Source organism: Pleurodeles waltl, chromosome 9, assembly GCF_031143425.1.
Source record: "Pleurodeles waltl isolate 20211129_DDA chromosome 9, aPleWal1.hap1.20221129, whole genome shotgun sequence".
Lineage (NCBI taxonomy): Eukaryota > Metazoa > Chordata > Amphibia > Caudata > Salamandridae > Pleurodeles > Pleurodeles waltl.
The window spans coordinates 17,074,312-17,091,790 of NC_090448.1; the positions used below are offsets into that span (position 1 = coordinate 17,074,312).

A 17,479-nucleotide genomic window follows, 5' to 3' on the forward strand; every position below is an offset into this window, starting at 1 on the left:
GCGCTAGCTGCCTCCTGGGCGAGAAGAAAGCTTGCTCTGCTACTGCCATGGCGTACCGATTCTGAGGAACCAATGCTTGCACTGCTGCCCGGTTTCCATGTGTCATGTGATGGTGAACGCTTGTGTTGTTGCTGCCCTAGCTGTACCTGTCCACACCACACACAGAGCTCGGTAGGGTACATCTTTATTTTTCACATTGCAACCCTTAAACTGCACTGCATCATACACTTTATTCATCGCACCCAACTGAATACATCATTCTCTTATGTGGTCCATCGGGGACCAGACGCGTCCTGCTATCCATACTCACAAGACACTACACTTGGTACCAAGAGCCAGAATTGAAGAAGGCCATTGCATGGAGGAAAGGCTCTCTGAACTACATATTCAGAAACCTTCATTTTAGTTCTGACATTTAAAAGGTTTAGAAGGTCTAGGACTGTATTACATGCAGTGCCCAGCGTGCGCACCAGGTATATGCACCCATTTTCTGCACCCCTGGGACACTGATACATATGGGGCCGTGTAGACATGGGCGTCCTCTTCTATAATGCTGAAAGCACTGGTGCTGTCTTAAGAGGGTGTGCCCTCATTTTCTTGGAGGCATAGACCATGGCAAATGAAGGAAACACTTTGCCTCTGTGCCCACACTCTTTTATGGATGTGGGCACAGAGGCCACCGTGAGGCACACTGACAGTGCCCCACAAAAGGTGGCTCAGTCAGATCCTTGAAGTCTTACCTCGGGAGGCATTGAAGTAGGTCCCATGGACCCCACTCCAGATATCTCTCTACATGTGTGTGCAGTCACTCACTCCACCTCTCTGCCCCTCCACCCCGTTTGAAGTGAAGGTGTGCGGAGCCTGCATACTGATAGCGTCTGCTTCAAATAAAATCTTCATTCATGCCTCACCCTCCATTACCAACCTGAATCTGGGACCACTGCTCCCCTCAGTACCAGTTCTTGATGAATCAAGCTCCTTCAGGATCCACCTTCCTGCCCCAACACCAATGGTCCATTCCCAAACTCTAGTCATGACTCCTGTCCATTGCCATTTCTTCCATCCACCTTCCCGGTACTGGTAATCCATTATCATAACACATCCGTCTCCATCCTCCCAGTAACGTTACACATTATCAAACTCCTTTCGTCCCTCGCCACCGAATCACATCTCATTTCACCCCACTCTATCTGACCAAACCCCATCCAGCACCATCCACCTCGCCCCACCCCCACACTCCTGTCACACCAGCCCACCCACCAAGTCGTATCCTGCAACACACATCCCACCTATTGCCACCCCTCCAATACCAGCCTGCAGTACCATACTCCACCACACCCTACCCAACCACCACATCATCATCCTCACTCCACCCGAGACAGCAACATCCCCTCCTGTTACTGGTCCTCCCCTCCACAAGGGAGCTCACCATCAAGCATCTGCCTCCTAATAGGCGAGGAGTGGAATGGGAATCCAATTTAGCCCAGTGGTTGTGTCTAGCATGGATGATTGTGCCTTCCTCCTCTTCTGCTTCCTAGGGAGGTACCAGCGGCGATGGATGTTGGCCTCTCAGCATCCCCTGGTTCGCTTCACCTGGTTCCGCCAACCGACCAGACACCTATGATCTGCCTCTCTCTTCCTCGCAGCCACCCCACAGATCCCCCGATCCTACAGAGGAGAACGCTCCTTCTCTTACCTGGCAGCCAAAGCCTGGAACGACCTTCCCCTGCACCTCCAGAATGCTGCATTGCTCCGGGAATTCAGAAACGGACTCAAGACATGGCTCTTCGAATGAACAGATCACCACAAAGCATCTACCACCTCCAGCGCCTTGAGACTCTCACAGGAGATTTGCTGTGCTTTATAAATTCGAATTGATTGATTCACAAAGCCCTACTAACACGTCCCTTCCAAGCTGACAGGTGCAGTGGTCGGAGGTGGGAAGGGACAGGAGACAAGTTGGAAAACACAGCCAGAAAGGGGTGATAAAAAGTCTCTCTTTATTGAACATTATGGCACCAGCACTGGAAGCTACAATTTGGCAGCAAAAAAGACTTCAGAAACAGAAATAAATAATAGAAAAGATCAAAAAAGTAGGCAAATCTAATGAGATAAAATCTTAAGGTGTAAGAGCAAATTTTCAAACCTTTTTTACAGATGGATATCTTTACAATACACAACTAACCTACTCAGATACAACACAGAGACAGGTGGAGCTGTACCTATTGGCGGCTGTGAGGAGGGGGCGGGGATAGAGCTGGAGCAGATGAAGGCAACACGTGGAGTCTGAGGGTGACCAGTTCCAAAACCAATAGGATTCCAGCTCCTTAACAGGACATCTTGGCACATAAACACTCAATACACAGTTGGCCAAACACAAGTGGGCTGCAGCCTCCAAAAAGACACAAAGTTAGGTGAGTGAGACGGGGCTGTTGTAAACTCAAGAGGTGCCCCAGTACGAAAGAGAATAAGTAAATTGAAAAATCTCCTTTAGGGTTCATCGTAAGGCTGGTGGTCCCCCGGAGGCATTGCTCCTGCAGGAGGGGGGCTCTAAGCTCTGGATCCGGAAGTGATTCCTGAGTGCAGAGGGAGGCCGCAGGCATGGCCTGGCCTCCACCAGTGCAGGTGGTTCCTACCCAAGCGAAACATGCCCTTACGAAGAACCAAATCAACCATCCTCACACTACACCATGACCTTCCAAAAGGGGTAACATTGTTACACAAGAAAAAAAGTGATTGTGCATTGTTCAGAATGTTCTGTCACGAGTTTGGTTCACAGGAGGCAAACGAAGAGAGAATGGGGGTGTTTTGTAAGTATAACAGAGCGAGGCCCCCTTTTCCATGAAGGAGCTGTTGCTGAAGTGTACAGGTGGAGCCATCTCGTTTCATTGCGCCCATCCCCAATCTTCTGCAAGCCCCGTTGACCTTGCCGCCCCTCCCATCTCTCTTTCTATAGTCACTTGCACTTTAAAAACTATCTCTACGCTGAAGTTGGTCTCACAAAACCACCACCTGGTGAGTGAACGAATGGACACGTGATGTGTTGATGTGGAGGCTTTTAAGTGCAACATGCCGTGGCCTTATGGGTTGGGGATCGCAATGAGTTTCTTTTACACAGCCACATGCTCATCTTTACAGGTCATCAGACCCAACTTCCAGGAGTGGATCTCAGCTCTTGATCATCTTTGCCTAGTGACAAGGAAGGCAGGACCCCAGCAGGACCATCAAACTGCAGGTCATACATGTGAAGTCCTTTCCAACCCCAGAGGCCAATCAGGCACTTGGACAGAGGGGAGTGGATCCAGATGGATACTTCAATGAGTGTTCACTGACTGCTTACCATGGAGAGCTACCTTCTAACCTTGTCCCCAACTTGACTGCATCGAGTAACCCTAGGAAATCCTGGAAATCTCTGTTTTTCCCATGTCTAAGTACATTAATCTGACAGCCATTTATATTTCAAGTGGAATCTACATCTGCCTTGTTGGATTTCAAAGGCACCAGAGAAATAATCAAATCTTCTGACTGCCTAATGTTTAGTCCCTGGAATAATCTACCTCAAGACAACATATTTCAATCGCATCTCATGGAGGCAGAGATTTTTCCTGGTTTCTTTCCACATCTCAGGAGGTTCTGTGAAGGTCAAAAGACCTACAGGTTCTTCAACACACACATAGAAAGAGGAAAAAACTGGGACAAATAAAGATATTTCTCCTTGTTATGCCATCCCTGGGAATGCGTAGCATTTTGTAACATTCCCAGATCGGCCAATTCAGGTAAATTTGGGAATGCGTGAAAATTCATGGATATTGCATGGGAACTCCCACACAACACCCATGGAATGCCTCCCTAGGGCAAAGTAACACAACACAGAGCTTTGCACTGCATGTTTCACTCCAGATTTATGAAGCCACTCAAGGCCACACAAGGGGGTCTTGAGTGGCCTCATAAATTGCATTTTGGGCTTGCATTGTGCTAGCACCATGTTGTGTGATGCATGTGGGACACAACTCCCCTTGTAGGTATGTCCCTCAGTACTAAGCAGAAGACTGAACACTCTACAGTGCCCTAAAATCTTTGGTCCTGCGCAGAGGTCAAAGTGAGGGGGATCCGAGGGGCACAATGTGCTCATACTTTTTTAATTTATGAAAAACAGATCCCCTAATTTTGGTTACAAATCAACCATTCTGCTACAGTAAATTCTGATAGTTTAAATGCTTCAGCTGGAGCCAGGCAGGGAGTTTCCTGTGATGTGAAATCGATGCAGGGGTAGCAGCTTAACAAGCCTTCCTGCCAGTGTGCCTTCTTGTTTGAAAGAAGTGTGCATGTGCACAACTGGTCAATCTGCAAATGTAAAGTGTGCTTTGAAGCCGGAATAGACTTTTATTGATGGAATCACTTGAAGCTTCCTGATGACAGATTTATTCTTTTGAGTGGTAGTGAAAGGAGTTACCAGCTGAGCTGTCAAGTGTCTGCTCTTAAGGGCCAGCTATGTAAAAAACGTTATATTGTCGGCACCTTTTTATCGTAAGCCTGCATATTTTGTTGCAGTGTATCTTATACTGTGTGTAATGCAAGTTTAAAATAATGACTCACATATTCACAGTGCTTTCTGTCACAGACTGGGACCTCGTAGTACTAAAAATACACAAGTCACTGCTCTCCACTGCACCAACCAGGTTTCAACTCTGTGGCTCTCTGGTTACACGTGCAGGGTTCTGCAGAGCATTAACTAATAGAGGTTTCATAATGTACGTTAATGCATTTCCCACTGATTAACTTAACTTGCATTTATTTTTCATTTGAGCTGCACTTTATTTTACATGTAGTTATATGTTTATATGTAGTTACCTGAAGGTAAAAGACCAAAAAAAGTAAAGAATATTTAGTTTTTTTAGCCACACCTTTGCTCCACACCTACGTTCAATGACCCCGCCCCCAATGCATGCAGTATCACAGTTCCCATATATTTGTTTTTTAATGCATTTCAGCTGCTGGTCCAGCGTGGGCACCAGGAAGGCGGGAAGCAAGAGCACTGCTAACCCTCGCTGCGACTTGCCATCGAAAGCTCACCAGTATTTTAAAGATAACACGATTAATAGGCTGTGATCAGAGCATAGCCGGGCTGCAGAGATCCAGGAGAATTGAGGGATGATCCTGCAGGTGTGGCAGAGGCATTATGGGAAATGTAGTCTGTGTTCACTATTGGTCTGTGGTGCACACTCACACCCCCACTCACAGTGGTCATGGATGCCAGGGACTCTACGAGATGTTTCTATTGGAAGAGCTGTTGCTTGCGCAATCAACCTCCGTTCTATTCCCAGCTTCCCCAGTTGTGAGATCTAGAACAAATGTCTCTATCTCACCGTCTACAACTCACTTCTGCAAAGTACTAGAGCTGGGAGCATCTAGAAGACTGTGGAACCCCACCAGGAAAGGCTTTTTTACAGAACTGGCTCCTGGATCCCCAAATCTCTGGTTTTAGCACCATTTGTGCAGGACCTCAAGCTGCTTTAAAGACAGGTCACCCAGCATCAGAGACAGGCAGGTGTGATGGCAAGTGAAATACCACTGAAACTGTGTGGTATGTCCTACAGACATCCACACTTTGAGTAAGAGACAGTCAGTATGATCCAGGTGGCGGGACAGTGGTGACTTCATGGCTACCATGTGACCCATGTCATGTGTGACACTTTCAGCCAGTCCTGGCCCATTAGCCAGCAATAATGGTGCTGGGATTCATAGGTCCACAATCACACCCAGGATGTGAAACATGAAACTACAAACCTCAGAATGAAAGTTATTTCTTCAGAAAAGATAGTACTACAAGAAGCAGTCACTTGTGACGCCACTTTGCAGCTAGGTGATTGAAATGTGAGGAAAGCAAAAGATTTCTTGGCAGTGATCCCTCTGGAGGGTCCGTGGGGCCATGTATGTCAAATCACCACAATGGCAAGGGTGGCAGAAGTAACTTTTAAATACCCTTTGACCCTAAAGATCCCATAACCTCTCTAAAGTCTGCCATTTGCTGCTGAAGTACTGAAGGAGGGGCTTGAGTGGAAACCACTGAAGGTATGTATGAATCCTAGAGTCCTGTTTACTTTTGGATTATGAAGCTGCCTTCATGACCCCGGAAACCAACACTAACAAGGGCAGTGCCAGGGATACCAAAGTGCCAGTCAGGGGTAGCAAGGGTGATGCTTTGGGAGAGTGATGTATGTACCACTAGGATATTATTTGTACTGAGACGTTTGTTTACACTATTGGAAATGTATAGTGGAGTAATTGTTATTACTTTTTTCTGCAGGTTTTTAATCTTTTTGCTGTGAACGTTTGTGGGAGATTGTGTATTTTTCATTTATTTGTCCTGAAGAAGGTGGTAACATCTCACAAGTTCCACCGAAACGTGTCAACATATTTTGTTCATTCAGGATCCCTTACACATTGTAATATGGAAGATGATTATTCCAGCAAAACACAACATATTACTCTCCATGGTTACAGCGGGCGCTGGAATAGATTTATGTGTACTGTCTTATGTTCTTTCCCTTTTAAAATGGATCTGTGTCTTTGAAAAGGATTTTGGTTGTTAGAATCACTTTTGCGCAGCATTGTGGTAAGGTTTATTCATGTGCAACTGATATTCTGGATTGTGAAGCCTCCTTTTTAACATTGTATTATTTTAACATGTGGAAATGTCACTACACAATATTGATATGAGCATCTTATAATAACGGATTGCAGTATTCTACTCTCTGTGCATATAATGTGGATGTGGTACTGATTCATGATTGCAAATATTTGGGGTATGAGAGAAGAGCGTATTCATTTGGTCTAAAGACCCACATTTGATTGATTGCCTTTGCCAAGGGGAGAATTGTTTTTTTCTCTTGATACTGTGCTCTGTCCCCTTGGTCTGTGGAGCGCCTCTCTCTTGTCTAGTAGTAGCAAGGGCAGTGCCAGGGTACCAATGTTGCATCTGCTACCTCTAATTGGCGTACTTGGATTGGGTTGGAAAGAGCAAGCCGTGCAGCTGACTCTGCACCTGTCCCATTACTTTTCGAAGACACTGGGCTGACTCAGCTCCAGCCCTACTGGCATTTCAGATCAAACATCCAATCAAGGTATATCTCAGCTCCCATACAGACCAGCCTGGCCTGGATGAGCCATTGTACATTGTCCAACAGTGGCCGCCAACCTCACAGTACAGCAAATCCCACCTGTTTGTATCAGAATCCGTTTGCTTTGGAAATACAAGAAGTGGGACTATTCTCTTTCCCGCTATCATTGTTGGAGTTTGTGAAACAGCTGATTGGCATAAAAGGGTGTGAACCCCCAATCTACCCAGAATATCCTTCTGTGCAGTGCTTAATTTTAGCCAGGGTTTGCCTGTGCTCGGCCCCCATACTTAATTCTCGACACTGCTTAGTAGTTCACCACATGGTGGCACTGTTTGTCTATTTTCTAACTGAACACATCAGCAGAGTTGTAAAAAAAAGAAATGCATTAAAAATGAATAATACCAGCTGGTGAAGACCATTTTTTTCAGCCTTGGGTGGCTCAGAGTAGTCTAAGTGATAGACGATGTAGGAGTGTTAAGATGAGTAGTTGTGTTGAGACTGGTATTTTGCAGCACAGTCGGTGGCTCATGCAAGCTGCAGTGATCTCTTGAGAAATACTTTGGGCCCTGGTGCTTAGATTTTTTTCACTATTAATGCACTACTTCCATGTGATTCGCCTCCCTCTGACCCATTTCACCCTCTGGTAGTGATGTGTGGTGGGTGTGTGGACAATGACCTATCCGAACGCGGCACTGACCCCTACAGGCGAAGGGGACCAGTCCTTATACCCTGTTAATTAAGCATCGATTGGCTCAAGTTAGCGCATAAAAATGTCAAACGCCGTTGAGTTTCCTGCTCAGCCATGCAGTTCAGGGGTGTGCTACTGTACAAAAGGGGGTGCTTCTTGGAGGTGGAGGGAACAAGGAAAGGAGGGTGGTGCAGCCCCAGGGAGGCCGCAAACTGCACCAAAGTGCAGGGTACACAGAGACTGCAGGCTGACCAGGGGTTTAGGCCCCATAGGGGTACAGGCGTCATTACGATAGAGGCCTCAGCGGGTGGAGGTGGTGTTGTTAATGTGGCACCTGGAGTACATGGACCTCCAAAAATGTTTTTTTTTTCCCCATTGTCACCAGATACAGCAGTGCATATTGGTAATGTCTACTACTGAGAGCTGGAATCTGCCACAGATTCTCAGGGATGTAGAAATATTTCTTGGAAAATGTTTTTTTTTCTAAAAAACAGGGCTTTTAAAAAGTTTTTTTGTCTTTGAAGATGCTTTTTTCCCCTGTGTTGAATGGAAAGTAGTCCTTGCCCTCTGCTCCCCAAGTCTTTAGTTCACGCCTCTCCGTACAGCACAGACAGTGGTCACGGGTGTGATGAATCCATGAGGGGTGTCTGAGGTCAATTTGGAGGTGGTGGGTTCTCCATGGAGGGGAAGTGGAAAGACAGAGCTGCGGACCAGGCAGTGGAGAGGCGTGGCTAGTGGTACTGTGGCTTCCGGTGGCAGGCAGATGGTGCTGTCCGTGACAGGGCAGGGGGCATCTGTGTTTCTTCTACATTATATCCTCTGGTGGAAAAAAACAGAAACACCATGTAAGGAGGTGAAGCTAGACACAAGATATCTAAAAAAAATACTGAAATAATACTAGCAGCAAACCACTGTGCCAGAGACCCACGTGTCTGCCTTCTCTTGAAGGACATGCAGGTAATGTGACTCAAAACAGAAAAAAGCATCTCAGATGTTGGTTGTTTCCAACAAATGCTCATTGAAGAAGAGATGTGTAACAAAAAACACAACACACATGCAGGGCATCCTCATATTCAGAGGCAGTCTGAGTCTATAGGCCGCTGGGTGGCGCTTGGAGAGGGCACACTGATGTGTTTCATGATAGAATGGGCCTTATTTAGAATTTGGCGGATGGGGTTACACAAACGTGACGGATATCCCATTCTCGTATTATGATTCCATTATATCCTATGAAAATTGTAATATGGCGGACGGAATAACCGTCACATTTGTGACAGAGTAACCCATCCAACAAACTATAAATCAGGGCCATAATGTACCCTGCAGGTTAAATACTGGTGCAATTAGCTATTGGCATCATGGTCGCCCCTGCTCTCTTTTGTTCAGCTCTATTCTGCCACGTTTCCCACTTTGTGACCATTTTGTTGTGAACTGTGAACACATTTATTGCTCTTCAGCCTGCTGAGTGAGAGGGGGCCGCACCACTTCTGGTTACCACATTCTCGTGGCCTAAATCTTACATCCTTTTGCACCAAAGTCCTCTCCTTTTCTCCCAAACACTTGTACAAACTGATTTCGCTGCTTGCCTTGGGCATTAGATGTTTACTACACCCATGGATGAGATGTGGCTACCAAAAGAGGTTTATACATAAGCTGTGAAGATTCTACATTCTTCCTTCAGTCAAATGCTAGTTTCATGAGACGCAACAATGGGCCAAATGTGCGTAGGTTCAGGTTTGTGATTACCAAATAGCGTATTTTTGTGATTTGCTATTTGATCATCACAAACACTGATGTCTGAAAGTGTTCTTTACACTTTCTGTGATTCCCAGTGGGTCGCAAATAGACCTACCTCATTAATATTCATGAGGTAGGTCTTTTTTCGCGACCCATTGGGATTCGCAGAAATCACAGGGACGGTGGCCTGCTGGGCCTGGCTTAAAGAGGGTACCTGATGGTACTTACACCTTGTGCCAGGTCCAGTTATCCCTTATTAGTAGATTAGTAGTGTTCTAGCAGCTTAGGCCGATAGAGGTAGCTATAGCAGAGCAGCTTAGGCTGAACTAGGAGACATGCAAAGCTCCTACTATACCACTTATATCATATAGCAATATATCATAAGAAACACAATACTCAAGAGTTACTAAAAATAAGGGTACTTTATTTTAGTGACAATATGCCAAAAGTATCTCAGAGGATATACTCCTTTAGGAGGTAAGTAAAATACACAAAATATACACACAAACCAAAATCAGGTAAGTAAACAGTTAGAAAAGTAGTGCAAACACTGTAGAATGCAATAGGACACAATAGGCCTAGGGGCAACACAAACCATAAACTCCAAAAGTGGAATGCGAACCACGAGTGGACCCCAGGCCTAGTGTAGTGTGTAGAGGGTCGCTGGGAGTGTAAGAAAATAGGGTGTCCAAGATACCCCACCCCAAGACCCTGAAAAGTAGGAGTAAAGTTACCCTACTACCCCAGAAAGACAGTAAAGTCGAGATAGGGGATTCTTCAAAGGCAACAACTGACTGCAAAGCACTGAAGACGGATTCCTGGACCTGAGGACCTGCAAAGGAAGGGGACCAAGTCCAAGAGTCACTCAAGTGTCCAGGGGGGGCAGGAGCCCACTAAACCCCGGAGGAAGGTGCAAAAGGGCTGCCTCCAGGTGGAAGAAGCCAAAGATTCTGCAACAACGGAAGGGGCCAGGAACTTCTCCTTTGGTCAGAAGATGTCGCACGGCGTGCTGGCGGATGCAGAGTTGTTTCTATGCAGAAAGACTGCAAACAAGCCTTGCTAGCTGCAAGAGTCGCGGTTGAAGAAAATGGGTGCTGCCCGGGCCCAGGAAGGACCAGGAGGTCGCCCCTTGGAGGAGGAGACACAAGGGGCGCTCAGCAGCACAGAGAGCCCATGCAGAAGCAAACAGCACCCACAGAAGCACTTGAACAGGCGTTCAAGAAATATGAGCACGGCGGTCGTCTCAACACAACAAAAGAGGGTCCCACGAAGCCGGTGGTCAACTCAGCGAGTTGAGCAATGCAGGACGGAGTGCTGGGGACCTGTGCTGTGCACGAAGGAATCCTTGCAAAAGTGCACAGAAGCCCTCGCAGCTGCAGATCACGCAGTACACAGGATTACTGTCTGGCGTGGGGAGGCAAGGACTTACCTCCACCAAATTTGGACAGAAGGACCACTGGACTGTCGGGGTCACTTGGATCCAGCTCCTGTGTTCCAGGGACCACGCTCGTCAAGATGAGAGGGGACCGAGAGGACCGGTGATGCAGAAGTTTGGTGCCTGCGTTAGCAGGGGGAAGATTCCATCTACCTACGGGAGATTTCTTCTTGGCTTCCAGTGCAGGGTGAAGGCAGACAGCCCTCAGAGCATGCACCACCAGGAAACAGTCGAGAAAGCCGTAAGAATTAGGCGCTTCAATGTTGCTGGTAGTCTTCTTGCTACTTTGCTGCGGTTTTGCAGGCGTCCTGGAGCAGTCAGCGGTCGATCCTTGGCAGAAGTTGAAGAGAGAGCTGCAGAGGAACTCTGGTGAGCTCTTGCATTCGTTATCTGAAGAGAAACCAACAGGAGAGACCCTAAATAGCCCTCAGAGGAGGATTGGCAACCTAACCAGGTAAGCACCTACCAGGAGGGGCCCCTGACATCACCTGCTGGCACTGGTCACTCAGAGGCCTCCACTGTGCCCTCACACCTCTGCATTCAAGATGACAGAGGTCTGGGACACACTGGAGGAGCTCTGGGCACATCCCCTGGGGTGGTGATGGACAGGGGAGTGGTCACTCCTCTTTCCTTTGTCCAGTTTCACGCAGGGGCTGGGGGATCCCTGAACCGGTGTAGACTGGTCTATGCAAGGAGGGCACCATCTGTGCCCTTCAAAGCATTTCCAGAGGCTGGGGGAGGCTACTCCTCTCAGGCCCTTCACACCTATTTTCAAAGGGAGAGGGTGTTACACCCTCCCTAAGAGTAAATCCTTTGTTCTGCCTTCCTGGGACTGGGCTACCCAGACCCCAGGAGGGCAGAAACCTGTCTGAGGGTTGGCGGCAGCAATAGCCGCAGAGAAAACCCCAGAGAGCTGGCTTGGCAGTACCCGGGCTCTATGCTGGAGCCAAGGGGGATCCATGGGATTGGCACCCCAATACCAGATTTGGCATGGGGGGACAATTCCATGATCTTACACATGTTACATGGCCATATTCGGAGTTACCATAGTGAAGCTACATATAGGTATAGGTAGTGCACACGTGTAATGGTGTCCCCGCACTCACAAAGTCCGGGGATATTGCCCTAAACAATGTGGGGGCACCTTGGCTAGTGCCAGGGTGCCCTCACACTTAGTAACTTTGCACCTAACGTTCACTAAGTGCGGGTTTGACATATAGGTGACTTATAAGTTACTTAAGTGCAAGGTAAAATGGCTGTGAAATAACGTGGATTTTATTTCACTCAGGCTGCAGTGGCAGTCCTGTGTAAGAATTGTCTGATCTCCCTATGGGTGGCAAAAGAAATGCTGCAGCCCATAGGGATCTCCCGGAACCCCAATACCCTGGGTACCTAGGTACCATATACTAGGGAATTATAAGGGTGTTCCAGTGTGCCAATCAGAATTGGTGAAAATGGCCACTAGCCTGCAGTGACAATTGTAAAAGCAGAGAGAGCATAAACACTGAGGTTCTGGTTAGCAGAGCCTCAGTGAAACAGTTAGGCACCACACAGGGAACACATACAGGCCACAAACTATGAGCACTGGGGTCCTGGCTAGCAGGATCCCAGTAACGCAGGCAAAAACAAACTGACACACAAGTAAAAATGGGGGTAACATGCCAGGCAAGATGGTACTTTCCTACACCTTCCACGGCTAATGTCTGTTAGAGCTCCCCCGACATCCTTCTCCCCTTCTATCTGCAGCTCTGCCCTTTACCTGACCCTGGACCATTCTGAGGCACTGAAATCACAGATCTCAATGTTATGTTATGGTGCACGATTACCCAAAAGTATCTTGGCACTAACTCTACTAACTAGGATCAGGAAATTACTAATTAGAGAAAAGTTAAGTTTTTAATGCTTTCCTGAAAGATAATAGACTGGGCATGGATCTAATATGAAAGGATCGAAGCTTCCATGCTTTGCCTGTACATGTCACAAAGCTCTTTCCAGTTGGCACTTTTGAACCTAGGGACTATACTTTTCTTAGGCCTAGTGGAGTGCATATTCCTGTTAGGCTCATACCAATTGAAGTTCTGTTTCAAGGAGTCAGGGCCAGCATTGTGAAGTGCCTTGTAAGCCATACACAAGGCCTTAAACCTGATTTGTTGTCTGATTGGGAGCCATTGTAATTTGTGAATGGCTCAAGAAGTGGATTTACATTTGGAGTTCCCTGATAACAGATGCGCGGTAGCATTTTGTAAGGTTTGAAGTTTGTTCAAATGTTGTTGCTGAATGTTTAAATACAAGCCATTGCAATAATCTGTTTATCTGTGTCATCAACCAAAGCCTCAGTCAATGCTAATCAACCACCATGAGCTTATTGCACAAAAGCGACATCCTCATGTGGGAAATGGACCAGTTATCTTCTGACCACGAGGACCTAAATCGACATCTTTGGAACCGCAGCCATCCCTCATTGACTGACCTACTGTAGCAGTCTCAACCCTCCTGGGACCGCTGAGGCTTCCCTCTCTACAGTGAAGGTAAGTTTTATTTGTTTTTTTATGTTTGGTTTGTGTGTATGTATGAATATATGCGTATCTGTGAGTGAGTCTTGTGAGTGTGTGTGCCCGTGTTTCAATGCATCGGTGTGAGTGAATGTGTATGTGTGCGTGTGTCACCCTTCGCCCCCTCTAATGAGGGAAGGCAACAGTCCCTCACTCGCCAATGAGAGTGCTGACTCCACCCCACTCTGTGACAAAGTGTCACTGTGTGACACTCGGCTCGGGACACTTCAGGGCTTAAAACTGAGGCACCTATGTCCTAGGCAGTTAGTGACGCTCCCCCTTGTCATGAGGTGGAGGGCCTCAAGACACTTTTGCTTGGCTGAGGAGGTCACACCCACAGGGTTGTGAAATCCTCAGCCTGACAGTTCAGCTTAGGCAGCCAGGTGCCTGTGCATTTAGCACATGTCTGGCTCCTGTCTACTTGACATGAACAAAAAGTGTGTCTGCCAGGCAGACCTTTGTTCAGCCTAACAGACACTCTTCCTGTAGGGAAAAAGGTGAGGGGGCATGGCTCCTCAACCCATATGGACAGGCCGCACCTGGTGTCCAGCTCTGGAGGCCACCCCTAGAGTATTGTGTCCAGTTTTGGACGCCATACCTGGAGTATTGTGTTCAGTGGCCACACATGAAGTATTGTGTCCAGTTCTGGAGGCTCCACCTGAGTACTGTGCCCAGTTCTGGACGCCACACCTGGAGTATTGTGTTCAGTTCTGAAGGCCACACCTAGACTATTGTGTCCAGTTCTGCAGGCCACACTTGGAGTATTGTGTCTTGTTCTGCAGGCCACACCTGGAGTATTGTGTCCAGTTCTGAAGGCCACACCTGGAGTATTGTGTCCAGTTCTGAAGGCCACACCCAGAGTATTGGAACAGTTCTGCAGGCCACACCTGGAGTATTGTGTCCAGTTCAGGAGGCCACACTTGGAGTATTGTGTGTAGTTCTGGAGAACACACCTGGAATATTGTGTTCAGTGGCCACACCTGGAGTATTGTGTCTAGTTCTGGAGGCCACATCTGGAGTATTGGTCCAGTTCTGCAGGCCACACTTGGAGTATTGTGTCCAGTTCTGGAGGCCTCAACTGGAGTATTGTGTCCAGTTCTGGAGGCCACTCCTAAAGTATTGTGTCCAGTTCTGGAGACCACACCTGGAGTATTGTGTCCAGTTCTGCAGGCCACACCTTAAGTATTGTGCATTGTTCTGAGCATCAGCTGTCCCCGCAAATCTCAAGGGGAGGGGTGCAGAGGAAGGGAAGGGCTCAGGGACAGAGGGGGGGGGGATTTAAAAAAAACTTAACTTACTGCCGTCTCTGTCTCCTGCCTCCTTGCACTCCTCTTCCTTCCATGTGGTGTCCCAACATTCACTGGGACACCAGCACAGGCTCCCCAGCAATCCTTGCACTGCTTACATGCTAAACATATCATGTAAGCTGCATCAGGTTTGGTCTGAGCGGCAGTCACTACCGCTCAGACACAAGCCTGGGGTCTGTGCTGTTTCTCCAGCACAGTTGTGTATACAGCCAGGTTGGAGAAACCTAAGTGCGCATATGTTTTTGGCCGGCCTCAGACAGCCGGCCAAACACACATGCGCACATATTGCACTCCCACCTCCCGCGGCCCAGGCCCAGCCCCTCCCCTCCTCTGTACAGGTGGCTGAGCCAGCGGATGAAAAATGAAACAATAGTGGAACTATCGTTTCATTTTTCATCTCTTGGCTGGGGGGGTGACACTCCTTCGCCATAGCGGAGGAGCTGCCCCTGGTTCTGAGGAGCTGAAAAATCTATCCAAAAGGTGGGGGGAGGGAGCAAGGGAGGGGTGAAATGTTTCAGACATCTAGTAAATTTTTTGAAAAAAACTCTCCACAAATAATACACTTTCGTAAAAACAGGACTCTCAGGCTTGTTTGCTATCAATGCATATGTGTGTTTGTTCTGCAAAGACTTGAAGGAGAGACTGCAGAAGTATTTAAGGATGGAAGCTAACATGAACATCACTGTACAGAAAGGGAGGAGGGGTGGCTTAGTGACACAGCAGCCGACCCTGCAATATGGGAAATCCTGCTCTCTGCAGCTTGGCTCAAAATCATGTCATTCTAATCAAATCACTAAATCTCCCTCTGCCTGAAAATGTGGTACATATGTGTGTAGTCTTCTCTTGCTGCACACAATCTTGCAGATTGTCACCAAACTCCTTGATGTAATGCATGGCGCTCCGTTGCTTTGTAGCTCGGATTGCGCTATATAAATGCCATACCCACGTGCCTCACTTGTGGTAGTAAACTAACTGAGCCACCAGATGGCAGTAGTGTTTTACTATTACACTCAGTATTTTACACCACTTCTTTGGAGCTAGAGGCCTCATTTACAAGCCCTGTGGCGCAGGCAGCGCAACAAGTGCCTTGCTGTGCCACCCTGCGCCACTGAGAAAGGGCGGAAATGCGCCAAATCTACAAGATACAGCACGTTTCTGTCCTCTCCTCCTGCGCGGGGGCACAAACTGCTGCCTAACGCCAACACAGGCACCCTTGCTCCCTGGTACCTGCATTGTGAGGATGATTGTTTTGTGCAGGAAGGGGGACCTTCCTGCTCAAACACAATCACCAGAGGTGTTTTCCCCTCTCTATGTGTGCTGCAGAATGCAGCACAAAAAGAAAGAGGAAAAACGGGAAGAAATAAAGATGTTTCTCCCTGTTGCATCACTCTTATGCCACCCCGAGGTGGCAAAGGAATCTGACACACTGCCAAACTTGTAAATCTGGGAATGCATCAGATTACTTTGGGTTCCATTGGTGTTGCTCGGGAACACCCCAAGCAACACGCATAAAACGCCCCTTTCACGCAGTGTTTAGCGTAAAAGGGGGGTCCATATGTACAAGGCCATGAAAAGCCATGCAAGGTGGCTGTGCGTGGCCTTGTAAATATGGGCTGCACACTGCGCCACAGGAGCATTAAACAAATAATGCTCCAATGACGCAGTGTGCCACTAGGGCCTCGTAAGCTTTTGTGAAGCTCCGATGGCACATGCTGCAGAGCCATATCTACAAGACCACGTAAAGCCATCCTGCGTGGCTCCGATGGCCTTGTACATACGGCGTGAGACAGCGCAGCGCAAGTTGCTAATTTCCCTAACACTGCGTTAATGAGGCGTGCAATGGGCATTACAGAGGGTTTCCCACGTAACACCAGTGGCATTTGACACATTTCCAGATTTACTACAAGGTGTGAACCTGGGAATGCCTCAAAAACGTATGCCTCCCCAGGGGTGGCGTAAGGGAGGTGTAATGGAGAGAAAGAACATTATTTCTCCCCATTTTTTCCTCTATGTGTGCACACAGAAGGAGGAAATCGCCTCCATTGATTGTTTTGGTGCAGGAAGGTGTCTCTTTCCTGCACAAAAACATTCATCCCCACAATGCAGCCATTTGTGCGCAAGTGGAGATGGAGAGTACAGAAACGTGCCATATCTTGTAGATACAGTGCATTGGTGCCCTTTCCTGGTGGCGCGGGGCAGGCAGCAAGGCACTTGCCCCTACATAGGTGAAAACATCTGCAACAGCGCAGCACACACAAACATGGTGAACTATCAGAAGATATAGAATCAGAAAGGAGGACCCGAAGAAACAAAAAACAGGAGCTCAGCCTTCACTGGACCATGGCTCAAAAATAACCCCGATAGACCTCACTGTAATACTGCACAGACAGGGGTGTAGCTAGACCACCGAAGATGGCAGAGTGCAGAGACTTTACTGGGTCAGACAGCAGAGATATCCCTCAGTTTACACAACCTCTCGCCTCGGGCAGCAGCTATATATAGAGAAAATGTCATAAAACGTATGAAGCACTGACAGAACTCAGTGTAACACAGAGCACAGACAGAACTGACACACATCACTATAACAAAGACTACAGCCAGCACTGACAGCACACACTGTAACACAGACCACAGCCCAC

The 17,479-nt window shown here is 47.7% G+C and overlaps 1 protein-coding gene across 1 annotated transcript in view; it reads right to left on the minus strand.

Moving 5' to 3' along the window:
* Positions 1–7,477: 7,477 nt before the first annotated feature.
* The window catches only part of LHFPL4 (LHFPL tetraspan subfamily member 4), a 324,830-nt gene continuing 314,828 nt past the window's right edge, over positions 7,478–17,479 (minus strand). The window contains exon 4 of the mRNA XM_069206135.1: positions 7,478–8,628. Coding sequence (XP_069062236.1) covers positions 8,620–8,628 — 9 coding nt within the window. The 3' untranslated portion in view covers positions 7,478–8,619. The remainder of the gene's footprint in view (positions 8,629–17,479) is intronic.